This window comes from Podarcis melisellensis (assembly GCF_964234715.1).
Source record: "Podarcis melisellensis genome assembly, chromosome: 2".
Lineage (NCBI taxonomy): Eukaryota > Metazoa > Chordata > Lepidosauria > Squamata > Lacertidae > Podarcis > Podarcis melisellensis.
The window spans coordinates 19,449,789-19,464,272 of NC_138529.1; the positions used below are offsets into that span (position 1 = coordinate 19,449,789).

General features: G+C 43.2%; 1 protein-coding gene across 2 annotated transcripts; it reads left to right on the forward strand.

The window, feature by feature from the left end:
* The first annotated feature begins 356 nt into the window (after positions 1 to 356).
* Positions 357 to 13,907, forward strand: RNF135 (ring finger protein 135). Of its 2 annotated transcripts, XR_014165106.1 has the most exons (8): positions 357 to 990; positions 1,632 to 1,721; positions 2,608 to 2,814; positions 4,497 to 4,659; positions 7,135 to 7,227; positions 8,340 to 8,441; positions 9,779 to 10,394; positions 13,802 to 13,907. XR_014165106.1 is itself a non-coding variant. In XM_081898740.1 (7 exons), the coding sequence occupies exons 1-7, from the start codon at positions 625 to 627 to the stop codon at positions 10,306 to 10,308; spliced, it is 1,551 nt and encodes a 516-aa protein (XP_081754866.1). In that variant the 5' UTR covers positions 357 to 624; the 3' UTR covers positions 10,309 to 11,366. The 2 variants fall into 2 exon arrangements, 1 of the variants encoding a protein (XP_081754866.1); XM_081898740.1 differs by lacking the exon at positions 13,802 to 13,907 and having other exon boundaries at positions 9,779 to 11,366.
* Positions 13,908 to 14,484: the final 577 nt, after the last annotated feature.

The window sequence follows — 14,484 nt, forward strand, 5'->3', positions numbered from 1 at the left end:
CCGGCTCCCTCCCGCAGCTCTAAGAAAGTTAACACGCGTGTTTCCCTCGGCCGCCGCCGCCGCTCGTGTGAACCCGCGCTTCTGGACGCCCCCACCCGTTGTCTTTTGCCGGGGGTGGAGGTGGGAGGGCTGCTCCTTGTTTTCGCCCTTAAATGAAGATGAGAGAAATGCTTCGCGTGTGACTCGCAGCTGTTTTCTACACGGGAGCGCGTCCCTTCCCACGATCGGAGGCCGAGAATCGCAAAGGGTTATTATACTCGTGTCCGCTCTAACGTGAGGATGGAGACCACACACACACACCCCGCGGCCCTTCCCCGCGCAACTGGGTAGGGGGAGGCTAGTGGGGGCGACGTACCTCAGCTGCTCCTGACTCTGCACTCTTGCATTCGCACGTTCAGGCCTGCCCGGCAACCGGGACTACATTTTACACGGCGGAGAGGCTGTTGAAAGCCACAAATTCACAGCTCTTCGCCCGTCCCCATCTAAAAACAGCAACAAGCCCTGCGATAGAGAAGAGGAGCGGAAGCGCAAACTGCTCTCTTTTCCTTCCAAGTACAGAAACTTTTCTATCCTAATACTGTAAAAGAAACTGAAAGTCCCTCAGACCTCTGCCTCCCTTCAGCCATGGCTACCGCCGCGGAGGCTGTTGATCTTGCTAAGAATTTGCAGGACGAATTGACTTGCTGCCTTTGCCTGGATTTTTTTAACAAGCCAGTACTGATTATAAAATGTTCCCACAGCTTCTGCAAGGAGTGCATCTCTAAGCACTGCAAAAAGATGGGGCCCAAGGCATTGTGCCCCAGGTGCAGGGGGGAGCTCCGTCAAAATAATTTGGTAGACCATAGATCACTTGCGAACATAGTGGAAACTTACCAGCAGATGAAGAAAAACCACCAGGAATTGTTGGGACCCTCCTGGAGAGAGCACCAAGCAGCCAGAGGATCCCAGGATCTGAAGTTGTCAGCTGGAGTTTTCCCATATCAGTTCAAGGTATGTACGGGCTTGATGAGGACGCTGTTGACGCGTACATTTGTGGCTGGGTGACTGCAAAATCTAAGATTGCATGTGGCAAAGGATAAGCAACTATCAAATGCCACAGGCAAAGATCAAACACCAAAGGCATTACTTGTCAGTGGATAGTACACATATTAGGCTGGGACTGGTCAAATATTGAGTTTTGATAAAGCACTAAAAGATTAGGAGGTGTACATGCTCATATGAACTGGTTCTAGAACTTCAAGCAGCAGGATTTGATTCCTTAATGGCAGGAGGACTAAGTGTTACATTTCAACGGGACCGAAGGAAACTATCTCCCGCTGTATAGCAAAGAAAATTTGATCATGGCTTGTATTCAAAGTAGCGCTAAGTGCGTCCTTGGGAAAGTGGAAACCCCCCTCCTCCCCTTGACCCTACCCCCAAAAAATATGTTTGTGGTTTTCTAACCCTCCAGAGCAGATACTTTGCCCATTCCTTTGTTGCCACATTTTGCAGCTCTTGTTGGGGAAGCACCCGAAGAATAGCCTCAGATGAGAATCGCAGGATCCCGGTCAATTCATATGGGAAAGGCGGTCTGTGAGGTATTGTTTTCAAGATCTAGGTTTATATGTGGCTTGTGGTTTTCTATCCTCCAGGAAGTGGTGAAAATAAGTGAAGTCTGCAAACAAATAGAAGTGGCGTTTGAAGCAATCGACAAGTGCACGAAGGACAGCACTGAAATGAAGGTTGGTACCTGAATGAGTTGCGATGATATGTTTGGCTTCTTTCTACCCTCTCCTCTTCTGGAACATGTAGAGGCCTTTCAGGGTTGTTGTTTATTTGGTCAGAGAGTGTTCAGTTGAGGTGTGCCGTACCCCTTCCTCATAATTCATAAGATTTCAGGGGGATGTCATGTTCTAGTATCATAGAACTGAAGAGTTGGGAGGGACCGCAAGAGTCATGTATCTAGTCCACACCCCCCCCCCCCAGCAATGTAGGAATCTTTCACCCAACTTGGGGCCCTGAGATTAAGAGCCACATGCTCCACCGACTGAGCTATCCAATTTGGTTATTACAGCGGTACCTTGGTTTTCAAACGTAATCTGTTCTGGAAGACTGTTTGATTTCTGAAACGTTAGAAAACCAAAGCATTTACTTACAGAAACATTTACTTATGGGAAAGTCAATACGGAAGTCACGTAGCATGTTCAACTTCTGAAAAGTATTTGAAAACCGAAGCATGTACTTCTGGGTTTTCGGCATTCGAAAAACAAAACGTTCGACTTCTGAGATGTTTGAAAACCAAGGTGCCACTGTACATCCATTCGCCCCAATATTCCACATACCAGAAGAGGCCATTTATTAATTCAATTGAGTCAAGTTGTAAAGTTGTACTTCGAATTGTGCTATCCTAGTCTGTAGATCATAAGCCAGGTATTGATATGTCCCTTCTTATACAAAATCCCATAGTTTTAAAGAGGCAGAAGCCCATGTAGGGGTTGAGAATTCCTGTCTGTGGGATAGAGAGGAAGCTGAACTATCCCAAAAGCATTTGAAGAGTTGTGTCACACCTCTTAAGAAGCTCTGAGCTTATGTGTCCTCCTAAATCAGCTTCTCTTCCCTTGGTTTTAGGATTCTGTATCTCGGATCAAAAGTTCCATTAGAGAAGGCTTCAGTTTTATGAAGAAGTATATTAATGATCAAGAGGAAAAGGTGCTGAATGTTATTGATGAAGAATGTGCTGCCGCTCAACAAAGCATAGACTTAATGAGTGAGCAACTCACAGCAAGAATTGACAGGCTTTTGGAACTGCAAAGTAACTCTGAGGAAGTGATTAAGGTAAAAGCGGTGGGGGAGGAATGAGATTAACGGTGCACACTTACAGTACTTGAATATAAGATCGATTGAACAAATTGCATTTGTTTTCTGGGAAAACAAGTATAGGATCGAGATGCATGCCATTGTGACTTTTCCAGTGCAATACAAAAACAATGCCTAAACTTACTCTCCAATTCTAAAGATATGATATGTAAATTTGGACCAGCTCCCAGCATCCCTGAACCTAGAGGAAACTTCTCCTTTTTTGTTTTTGTTGTAGCACTTCTGAACATAAACCCCTAAGGCAGCATTTAAATTTCCTTTTTCTCAGTCCTCATGAGTTACGCAGAAAATTGAGAATCATATTTGAATGGGCTCAGTTTATATTGGCTGTATCTTAAGGACCATATGCAACTTCTTTCAAAGTGAACCTGTCAGGCACAGTACTTGTAAAAACATTTCTGTTATGCCAGGTTTATCAGATAGGCTGATTTTAACACTTTGCCTGCTGATTTTAGTCATGCATCTCATGATTTTTAAAAATATTGTAGCAAGCCTTGAGTTCATATGTGAATAGAATGTAGAATAGCATTTATTGCATTCGTCCATAGACCACAGCAGAAATCCTTTGTGATTTAAAAAAGTGGCATATAAACAAACAAATAAATATTTGTTTTCCAGCAGCTCCAGGATTAAAATTTTAGGGCAAAAGGAATAACAAATATATGTGACAGAACTGGAGGATTTTAGAAACGCCATTCATTCATACTAGCCCCTGAATTAAAATACTTTTTTAAACTTTCTATTAATATTATCAGCATTCTTTGGAAGGTTTTAGACTGCCCTGGATAGATTTATATACAGATGTATTCCAGATTTTTTTTTCCATTGGAAGTGACACCTGGCTTGAGAGCAGTACATGTGAAAAGGATCTAGGAGTCTTGGTTGACCACAAACTTGACATGAGCCAACAGTGTGATGCGGCAGCTAAAAAAGCCAATGCAATTCTGGGCTGCATCAATAGGAGTATAGCATCTAGATCAAGGGAAGTAATAGTGCCACTGTATTCTGCTCTGGTCAGACCTCACCTGGAGTACTGTGTCCAGTTCTGGGCACCACAGTTCAAGAAGGACACTGACAAACTGGAACGTGTCCAGAGGAGGGCAACCAAAATGGTCAAAGGCCTGGAAACGATGCCTTATGAGGAACTGCTAAGGGAGCTGGGCATGTTTAGCCTGGAGAAGAGGAGGTTAAGGGGTGATATGATAGCCATGTTCAAATATATAAAAGGATGTCACATAGAGGAGGGAGAAAGGTTGTTTTCTGCTGCTCCAGAGAAGCAGACACGGAGCAATGGATCCAAACTACAAGAAAGCAGATTCCACCTAAACATTAGGAAGAACTTCCTGACAGTAAGAGCTGTTCGACAGTGGAATTTGCTGCCAAGGAGTGTGATGGAGTCTCCTTCTTTGGAGGTCTTTAAGCAGAGGCTTGACAACCATATGTCAGGAGTGCTCTGATGGTGTTTCCTGCTTGGCAGGGGGTTGGACTCGATGGCCCTTGTGGTCTCTTCCAACTCTATGATTCTATGATTCTAAGTTTTCAGTCCACTGCTACAAATCTATACTTTTCTAACTTAAGAATTGTCAGAAATCCTCGCTGGAAATGTTGCTTGTTGTTGTGATCCCCCCCCCCATTATTAGAATACCTCATCGGAACAAGAAGTTTCCATCGGTGAGCCTGTCAGAGTGACCGAAGTTGTTCTTGGTGTTCAGAAGATTTCTGGCATCATATATGCAGTGGAAGAGTTCAGAAGGCAGCTGGATAGGGCAGTGCTGGAAAAATGCCCCAGGCAGCAGCCTCGTGGTGAGTGGAGTTTGAAATTTTCCACTAGCTAAAGGAAGTTTGACATGTGTTTGATCATTACCAAGCCGAGTCCTGTAAGATGCTGAAGAAGTAAATAGGAGTCTGCATACTTACACCAGTGTAGTGCTGACAGCCAGAAACAGTCAGGTAGTACTGCCTTGGCTGGATCAGACCATGGCTGGCATTGTGTCTGACAATGATAGCAGCCAAATGCCCCTGGGAGGTAAGTGAGAAGAGATTCATAGATGATTTGCCCCACCACAGAGCACTCTGAATCTCTGGAATTTCCCACTTGCGTTACAGATACTTCAGGTTGTGTTTTTTCGGGTTATGGACTGCCGAAAGCCAGAAATACCGGAACAGGTTACTTCTGGGTTTTGGTGGTCGAGCATGCGCAGAAGCACTAAATCACATTTTACGCATGCGCAGAAGCGCTGAATCGCAACCTATGCGTGCGCAGACTTGCCGCTGTGGGTTGCAAACGCTGCGAGTTGCGAACGTGCATCCCGCACGGATCATGTTCGCAACCTGAGTGTCCACTGTATAGGTCTTTTTTAAAAAATCAGATCTTTAAAAATGTAAAGGGACCACTGACCATTAGGTCCAGTCGTGACTGACTCTCGGGTTGCGGCACTCATCTCGCTTTATTGGCCAAGGGAGCTTCTGGGTCATGCGGCCAGCATGACTAAGCCACTTCTGGTGAACCAGAGCAATGCACGGAAAAGCCGTTTACCTTCCTGCTGGAGTGGTACCTATTTTTCTACTTGCACTTTGACATGCTTTTGAACTGCTAGGTTGGCAGGAGCAGGGACCGAGCAACAGGAGCTCACCCTGTCGCGGGGATTCGAACCGCCGGCCTTCTGATCGGCAAGTCCTAGGCTCTGTGGTTTAACCCGCAGCGGCAGCCGCGTCCCAGTTTTCTTAATCTTTACAGCTGTGACAATTTGTTTTAGTGCAGTGAATTTGATTTTGGATTAATATATTAAGATATCCACATTTAGGCAAACATCTTCAAGGTGCTTTCTTCAGTTGACAGACACCCTTTTCTTTTTCCTGTCTTCCAACACTATGAGTACTGGACCCTGTTTGTCATACAGACCGGAGTGCTTGATGAGAGGTTTATTCTGCTGAGACTTCTGTTTCAGTTTTGGTGAAATGGGGAATTTTAAGGAGGAAATATTAAGGATAACCTTTCTTTTTTAAAACTGTGATTGATAGCTGCTATTATTAGCAATGTGTTTGCATTGTATTTCCTGCAGTATCCCAGAAGGGAACCTCTGTTGAGGTTTTGATAATAGGCAGATTTATTTAAATTGGCTAATTATTAAATTGACAAGTTCCTTTGTTGATTGGCAGCTCTAGTGCTTATATTTCCCCACGTGTGGACGTCTGCACAATATTTAGTAATTTTAGGCCAATGTGAGTAATTACAAAGATGTTTAATGATACAGTGGTACCTTGGGTTACATACACTTCAGGTTACACACTCCACCAACCCAGAAATAGTGCTTCAGGTTAAGAACTTTGCTTCAGGATAAGAAAAGAAATCGGCCCCGGCCACGCGGCGGCAGCAGGAGGCCCCATTAGCTAAAGTGGTGCTTCAGGTTAAGAACAGTTTCAGGTTAAGTACGGACCTCCGGAGTGAATTAAGTACTTAACCTGAGGTACCACTGTACTCCAAAATCCACAGTTGGGCAATACCTTTATTTGGACCCACTTAAAGTATCACAAAGGTGTGGCAGATTTTGTGAGTTTTCGAGAGCTCTTCATCAGAGAAGATGATGGACAAAAGTGGGCAGGGGCAATAAAAAGACAAGAGTTTAAAAATTAGGCTGCATGTTGTTGGCATGAGGTCTACTAAAAGACTCGGTTCCAAGATGTAGATTGCTGTCTAAATAAGCCCCTCCCATACGATATGATACGATAATCTTTATTGTCATTGTCCCATACAGAACAGCGAAATTTAAAAAATCTACATCAGACATTCAAAAACCCGCAAGCCTGCTATCCCAGCTATCCCAGCCTGGTTAGCCCCCTAAAAACTCTGATACTCCATAATTAAATACAATATACTCCCATAGAGACTACCTTACACTGCGTTTAAAACCAAAATCACATTTGAATAGAAACTATTTCTCAGGCAGCTAGTCCTAGTCTTTATAACCTTGTACCTTCTTCCAGAAGGCAGAAGCTGAAAGAGATCATTTCCAGGGTGCGCATTGTCCTGCCCTATCTCTGCAGCTTTCTTATGGCACCTGGAAGCGTAGATTTGATCCAAGGTCATATACAGAAGTTTTAACTTTGAATATTAGTTTAAGGACCCCAGATTCTCATCTAATCCAGATTCTAATTCAGATCTGAATTGAAACCATAGTCTGCAAAGGAGGAACAATTTGACATGTGCTGTCAACACAGGCTTCACGTTTCAATAATTTAACTCAGCGTGCTTTTTTTTTGCTTTTTTTTTTGCTGCAGAATTTTCTCCAGGAACAAGTAACATGACTTGTGACTCTAATGATATCCAAACCGACGTGGCAGAGGATGAAATTGCCTCCACCAGCAGTTCTTGTGAGTAGTTAACTAATTGAATCTTATTCCTTCTCTGTTGCTCTCATGCGCTTGAGTGATTTTACAACTTTGAGCAGCTGCACAGAAGTTCATGGGACTGCAGCCTCATGCTTCAAGTTGTGGCAGAAGTTTTTTTTTCTGAGTTGAAAGCCACAGCTCCCTCTAGTTAATATTCAATGGGCCCCTGGATCTTTTCAAGAAAAATAGTGCTTTAAATGTTGAGCACTGTAAGAAATCAAGTAACTTCTCTGTATAGTCCCACACTGTGTGGTCTCAGAGCACATGAGGTTGGTGAAGCTAAGCAGGTGTAGGTCTGGGTGACCACATGGAAAACACATGGTTGCATTGCAGAAGAAAGATTGAATGGAAATGTAAGAAAATAAATACAGTCGTACCTTGGTTTTCGAACTAAGTTTTGGTTCCCGAACACTGCAAACCTGGAAGTGGCTTTTCCGGTTTGTGAACTATTTTTTGAAGCTGGGGCTTCCACGGCTTCTGATTGGCTGCAGGAACTTCCTGCAGCCAATCGGAAGCCACGCATTGGTTTCCAAACGTTTTGGAAGTCGAATGGACTTCGGGAACGGATTCCATTCGACTTCCAAGGTACGACTGTAAATGTATAATCCCAGGGAGGAGTTTTTAGGGCCACCTGTATATTCTGCAGCTATCACATGATAGCATCCCTCTGTTGTTGGTTAAGGACCTCTTACTTGCAAACAAAGGGACGCAGGTGGTGCTGTGGGTTAAACCACAGAGCCTAGGACTTGCCGATCAGAAGGTCGGTGGTTCAAATCCCCGCGACGGGGTGAGCTCCCGTTGCTCGGTCCCTACTCCTTCCTGCCAGCCTAACAGTTCGAAAGCACATCAAAGTGCAAGTAGATAAACAGGTACCACTCCGACGGGAAGGTAAATGGCATTTTCGTGTGCTGCTCTGGTTTCTCCAGAAGTGGCTTAGTCATGCTGGCCACATGACCCGGAAGTTGTAAGCCGGCTCCCTCGGCCAATAAAGCGAGATGGGCGCCACAACCCCAGAGTCGGTCACGACTGGACCTAAAGGTCAGGGGTCCCTTTACCTTTACCTTACTTGCTAACAATGGGACTCTCTTTATTAGCACTCCATCAAGATTCTCTTCAGGGAACCAGCTGCTCTTCTTCAGCAACGTTATCGGCCAGAGATAGTCCAATGCCAGCAATTTCAAGTCAGTTTTCTCAGTGTAAGTATAAGTCATTGTATATACAAGATAGTGGTGTTAGGAAGTGTGGACATGGCATTCAATGAACCCATGTTTTGGTACTTCAAGACCTAGATTGATTGTCCTACTGCTGAATTCTGTCAGCTTATGTCCGGTTAAAGCAGTGTCGGATTTACGTATAAGCTAAACAGGCTATAGCTTAGGGCCCCACTCTCTTGGTGGCACCCCAAAAAATTAAAGGAAAAAACAACAACTGGATGTACATTTCCAAAATATAAGATAAAAACAAATAAAATAAAACCTACATACAATTAGAGCTTAATAATAATTTCACTATTAATATACTTCTTAAGTGTATTTCTCTATTAATATACTTCTTCTTAATTGTATTTAAGTTCAACAATAACTTTGATAAAATACATATTTTGTTATGTGCAAATGGCTTTAGATACCTATTAGGTCCATAAATTACCATATAGCATATATTCAACACACAAAAATAGTGACAATTTGTTATTGACAAAGGACAGCTGGACATATAAAGGGCCCCATTACCTTCAGTAGCTTAGGGCCTCGTCAAACCTAAATCTGGCCCTGAAGAGTCCTACTTGTTTGTTTGTCTGTTTTAAGAGTCAAACCTTCACACTGAAATCATGAACTTGCTTTCTTTCAATCCTATGTTTTGAAAATACAACATGGCATCTCTTAAGCTTTGTTAACTGACAGCTTTCAGAAAGCCTGTTCATTGGTACATTTAGTTTTATTGAGCTGCAAGGTGTTTTGTAAACTTCTCCAGATTGTGTGAGATAGAATGTGGTTCTAAATGATTTCCTAGCCACAGAGAAATATTTATCATATACAGTACTCACCCCACCCCCACCAATGTACTTTGGGATTTTTAATTAAATAGCCATGATACAAAATGAGCATTGATTGATTAATTGAATTTATATACCACCCTATATCCAGGGGTCTCAGGCCAGTTCACAGAATAAAATCAAGATATAAAACCACAGAATACATAAATATAAAAACAACAACCCAATAGTGCCCCCTTACAAAAAACACATTTTAAAAGGGCATAGAATGGGAATCAGATCAGCCAAAGGCACCTAAAGGTGTATAATGAAGGCGCCAGGGGAGCCTTCCACAAACAGGGAGCCACTGCAGAGAAGGCCCTTTCTCCTATTGCCATCCTCCGGACCTCTTGTGAAGGAGACACATGAAGAAGGGCCTCAAAAGATGTTCTCAGGGTCCGGGTAGGTTCATATGGAAAGAGGCGGTCCTTGCCTGTTGCAGAAATTCTCTTGATCCAGCACATTGATCTTGTTTAATTTAAATGTTTTTGCTTATTATAGGGGCATCTGACGTGACTTTTGATCCCAAGAGGGTCAGCAACATGCTTCAACTCACAGAAAATAAAAGGAAAGTCTCTGTGACCCCTTGGGACTCTGACTATGAATATTGTCCGAAGAGATTCCGCATCAGCCAGGTGTTGGGCTCCCAGAGTTTCTCTGAAGGGTGTCACTACTGGGAAGTTAACACCAGAAACAGCACAGGATGGGCTGTTGGTGTCGCCAGTGAGGACATTGGTAGGAGTGACAAGCTAGGGAGAAGTGAGGTGTCCTGGTGCATAGAATGGTCAAGGAAATGGCTCTCAGCATGGCACAGAAATCAAGAAACTCCAATTAGTGAAGAGAAACCTCTGCAGGTTGGCGTTCTCCTGGACATTCCAAACAATCGCTTATCTTTTTATTCTCTCACTGATAAGGTAACCCTTTTACATCAGTTTGAAATCCATGTGGTAAACCCTGTCTACCCGGCTTTTTGGATCTATGGTACAGATATAGGTGGCTTCTTAACTATAAAAGATATCAAAAGGAATTAACCAGAAGCGGTTTAGTCATACTGGCCACATGACCCAGAAAGCTTCTGTGGACTAACGCCTGCTCCCTCGGCCTGAAAACAAGATGAGTGCCGCAACCCCATAGTCACCTTTGACTGGACTTAACTGTCCAGGGCTCCTTTACCTTTTATTACCTTATACCAGAACTATAAATACATACCGTCTTTATGCCGATTTGCCCTGGAGATTCCTGAGAATTGTAGTTTGGTTAGCATGCTTCCCTTTTTGATGTGTGAATTGCTCCCCCCTTCCCCTCTGAGAGGAAATTAATTTACAGTGGTACCTCAGGTTAAGTACTTAATTCGTTCCGGAGGTCTGTACTTAACCTGAAACTGTTCTTAATCTGAAGCACCACTTTAGCTAATGGGGCCTCCTGCTGCTGCTGCACCGCTGGAGCACGATTTCTGTTCTCATCCTGAAGCAAAGTTCTTAATCTCAAGCACTATTTCTGAGTTAGCGGAGTCTGTAACCTGAAGCGTATGTAACCTGAAGCTTATGTAACCCAAGGTACCACTGTACTTACTAAGCCAGTGTGCCAATAAGGTGGTACCTTGGTTCTCAAACTCAATCCAGTCTGGAAGTCTGTTCGACTTCCAAAACGTTCGCAAACCAAGGCGCGGCTTCTGATTGGCTAATTGGACCGGAAACAATTCCGACGGTCGAAATGGATGTTCGGCTTCTGAAAAAATGTTCACAAACCGGAACACTTCCAGGTTTGTGGCATTCGGGAGCCAATTTGTTCGTCAACTAAGCCGTTTGGGAAACAAGGTACCACTGTACTGTACATTGTCACTGGAGGGAGGCTACAGAATTATGGCTGTAGAAAGAGCTTCAGGTTTGGAATGTTATCGCATGCTCTTTGAACAGAATGCCCAGCCTAGCGCATGAGTGCTTTTCAAGTAGTACTAAATTGCCTATCTTGGTTTTGTTCCTAGCAGCAGTTTCATATCTGGCAAAGCAGATTTATCATTCATGCTAAATAAGGAAGGCAGAAAAATATTGGATGTCTCTTTTTAAGCCATATTTTGCAGTTTAGAACATGTTCATTTTTTTAAAAAAAGATTTTTATTGAAGTTTCAGAGATTTATATAAGAAACAAAACAAAACAAAAATACAAACAAACAATACACAAACAAAAAAGAACAGGTATAATTTCAATCCCTTATTTTCTTATAATTTACTTCCCCGAATTCCTTTCTGTATTCCAATTTCTAATTTGTTAATTCAGCAAATCCTTTCCCTTGTTTTTCATTTAATTTTTAACCTTTCTTTTCATTTTACTTATCCATTACCGCTGGAAACCACGTAATTTCTAAACCAACGTCATTCTAACATTCATTAATTTTACATTGTTTCTTAAGATAGTTCATGTTCAGATGCTTGACCAGTGTTTATAGTGACACAAATCTTCAATTTCCAGTAGCTGATAACAACCCCCCCCCACACACACACTGGAAGTTCACCAATTTACTGAAAAGAAGTCAGAAGGTTGTCTTCTCTCTTCTGTTCAAATGTAACAAATTAGTTTAGCATGAACAAGGTTTGTTCACTCATTTACCCCTCCTAAAAACACACACACAAAAAACTTTCTGGGGCTGGGAGCCAGCTTGTAATCCAGTGACTGATACAGCTGCAGCAGAAAAGACCAGCTGTTGCTTAGGAAAAAGGCAAGTGTTTATTTGTATGTGAATCAGCTTCCATTGTTTCATGTCACGTGGTACAAAGGTCTTGTTATGTACTCAAGTTCTCACCCTGGGCCAGCAGGGGGATACTGTAGATAGTTTTCACTCAGGTCCACGTCAGTTATTTTAGGCGGGAAACTCTGGGTTGTTGTTGCTACAATGTTGATAGCCGGCTGCCTATAAAAGCAGGCCGGCTGAGCTGTTTGCTGTTCAGTTTTCTGTTCCAGCTTTCAAAATAAAGAGCTGCTTTGGGGAAATCGCTGTGTCGTCTGCCATGTCTACCCACTATTCAACAGGTCTCCTTTCCACAAGGGCCAGGAATCCAAAATGATCATAACTACTGTGCTCCATTTCCTTCCCCAGTTAGAGAGGAGCCTTTATTTACACCAGGGGTGCGGACACAGGTGGCGCTGTGGTCTAAACCATTGAGCCTCTTGAGCTTGCCGATCAGGTTGGCGGTTCGTAGTCCCCAGGACGGGGTGAGCTCCCATTGCTCGGTCCCTGCTCCTGCCAACCTAGCAGTTCGAAAGCACGCCAAAAGTGCAAGTAGATAAATAGGTACCTCTCCAGCAGTAAGGTAAACGGTGTTTCTGTGCACTGTTCTGGTTTCGGTGTTCCATTGCGCTAAAAGCGGCTTAGTCATGCTGGCCACATGACCTGGAAAAACTGTCTGTGGACAAACACCAGCTCCCTAGGCCTATAAAGCGAGACGAGCTGCTGCAACCCCAGAGTCATCTGCGACTCAACTTAACTGTCAGGGATCCTTTGCCTTTACCTTTTTTAGGGGAACATGTGGCCCTCCAGACGTTCTCTCTTTTTTTTTGGAATAATTTTTTATTAAATTTTCCACAAATATCGCCAATCAAACAATTTCCCCAATAACATATTTCATCTTTTGGACTTCCCTCAGCTTCTCTGACAATCATCTGTGTTTAAATTTTTATCTATGCATTCCCCAAATTTAGTATCGCCTTTTAAGATACCTTTATAAACATAATTACATTCTTGCAATATTCCTTATTCTTTCACAAAGCTTCTTTAAAACCCACTAGCGTTGTTTGCTCATCACATACACTCTTCAAATTCTCCGAAAATTTTTCCCAGTCCTCTATGAACTTGTGATCTTGTTGATATCTAATTTTCCCAGTTAGTTTGTCCAGTTCTGCATAGTCCGTTAACTTGTGGCCCTCCAGACGTTCTCAGCTGTGTAGCAACCCCCGCTGGCGCCTGGGAGAGCCAGCGTGGTGTAGTGGTTAAGAGCGGTGGACTTGTAATCTGGGGAACCGGGTTCGTGTCTCCGCTCCTCCACATGCAGCTGCTGGGTGACCTTGGGCCAGTCACACTTCTCTGAAGTCTCTCAGCCCCACTCACCTCACAGAGTGTTTGTTGTGGGGGAGGAAGGGAAAGGAGAATGTTAGCCACTTTGAGAATCCTTTGGGTAGTGATAAAGCGGGATATCAAATCCAAACTCTTCTTCTTCTCTTCTGGGAGGGGCGAAAGTTATTGAACTCCACCACCCTGCAGCGCTCAAAAAACCAAGGAACCGCAAGCCCCCAAGGCATGGCGGTCACCATGCCACACAAAAGACTCCCGTGCCGCCCTATAGACACCCATGATGCCCAACGCCCCCCCCCAACCAGTGTGGACTGCCCCCCCCAGGCTACCTACACTACTGGTTCTCCTCCAACTCCCAGCAGCCCCAGCCAGCATGCCATACGGTCAGGGATGGTGGGAATTGTCATCCGACAATCTTCGGAGGGCCACAGGTTCCTCACCTCTGGTCTGCACAAAAGTTATGCTAGGGAGCTGATCAAATAGCACAAGGAATTAGGGGTCTAATGGTCAGTGCCTAAGGCAAACTACACCAATTTATTGCCCTCCATATGGTGCTGATGGGAGAAAAGACTGCATTATTATTATTATTATTATTATTATTAGCCATCCATTTGACTGGGTTGCACCAGCCAACCACTATATTAAAAACACTATAAAATGTCAACAGTATATTAAAAATACGATAAAATGTCAAACATTAAAAACTTCCCTATACAGGGCTACCTTCAGGTGTCTTCTAAAAGTCCTGAGATTTATTTTTTAAAAAAATATTTTTTATTAAGGATTTTCTTGTTTTACAGAAGTGTAGTGCCTCGTATTTTTTTTCCTTCTTCTTCCACGTAGCGTTTTTACAAGTCTGTTTCATTTGTTGAGGCATTAGGGGGAGAAGAAAAAAGAAAGAAAAAAGAAAGGGGGTGCCAAAGCAACTTTGTTTGATCTCTTGGAGGTTTTTAGAATACATCTTTTCTGAAGTTCAGTAATAGTTGCTAGGTAGATAGAAGAAATTAGATTTATTGAAAATAAGTTTAATTGTGAAAAAAACGTGTATTGGCAATAAGTAATATGAATTTGAAATATGGAACAGACGGGAAGTTGGGTTAAGACCAATAGATGTTTTATTGTTTGCCAAGAAAATTATGTA

Bases quoted from the DNA above. Each gene is read 5' to 3' on its own strand.
- RNF135 (XM_081898740.1), top strand. From the start codon at position 625: ATGGCTACCGCCGCGGAGGCTGTTGATCTTGCTAAGAATTTGCAGGAC. The intron at 4,660-7,134 runs GTGAGTGGAGTT...TTTTTGCTGCAG, and splicing joins CCCCAGGCAGCAGCCTCGTG to AATTTTCTCCAGGAACAAGT. The intron at 7,228-8,339 runs GTGAGTAGTTAA...TCTCTTTATTAG, and splicing joins TGCCTCCACCAGCAGTTCTT to CACTCCATCAAGATTCTCTT.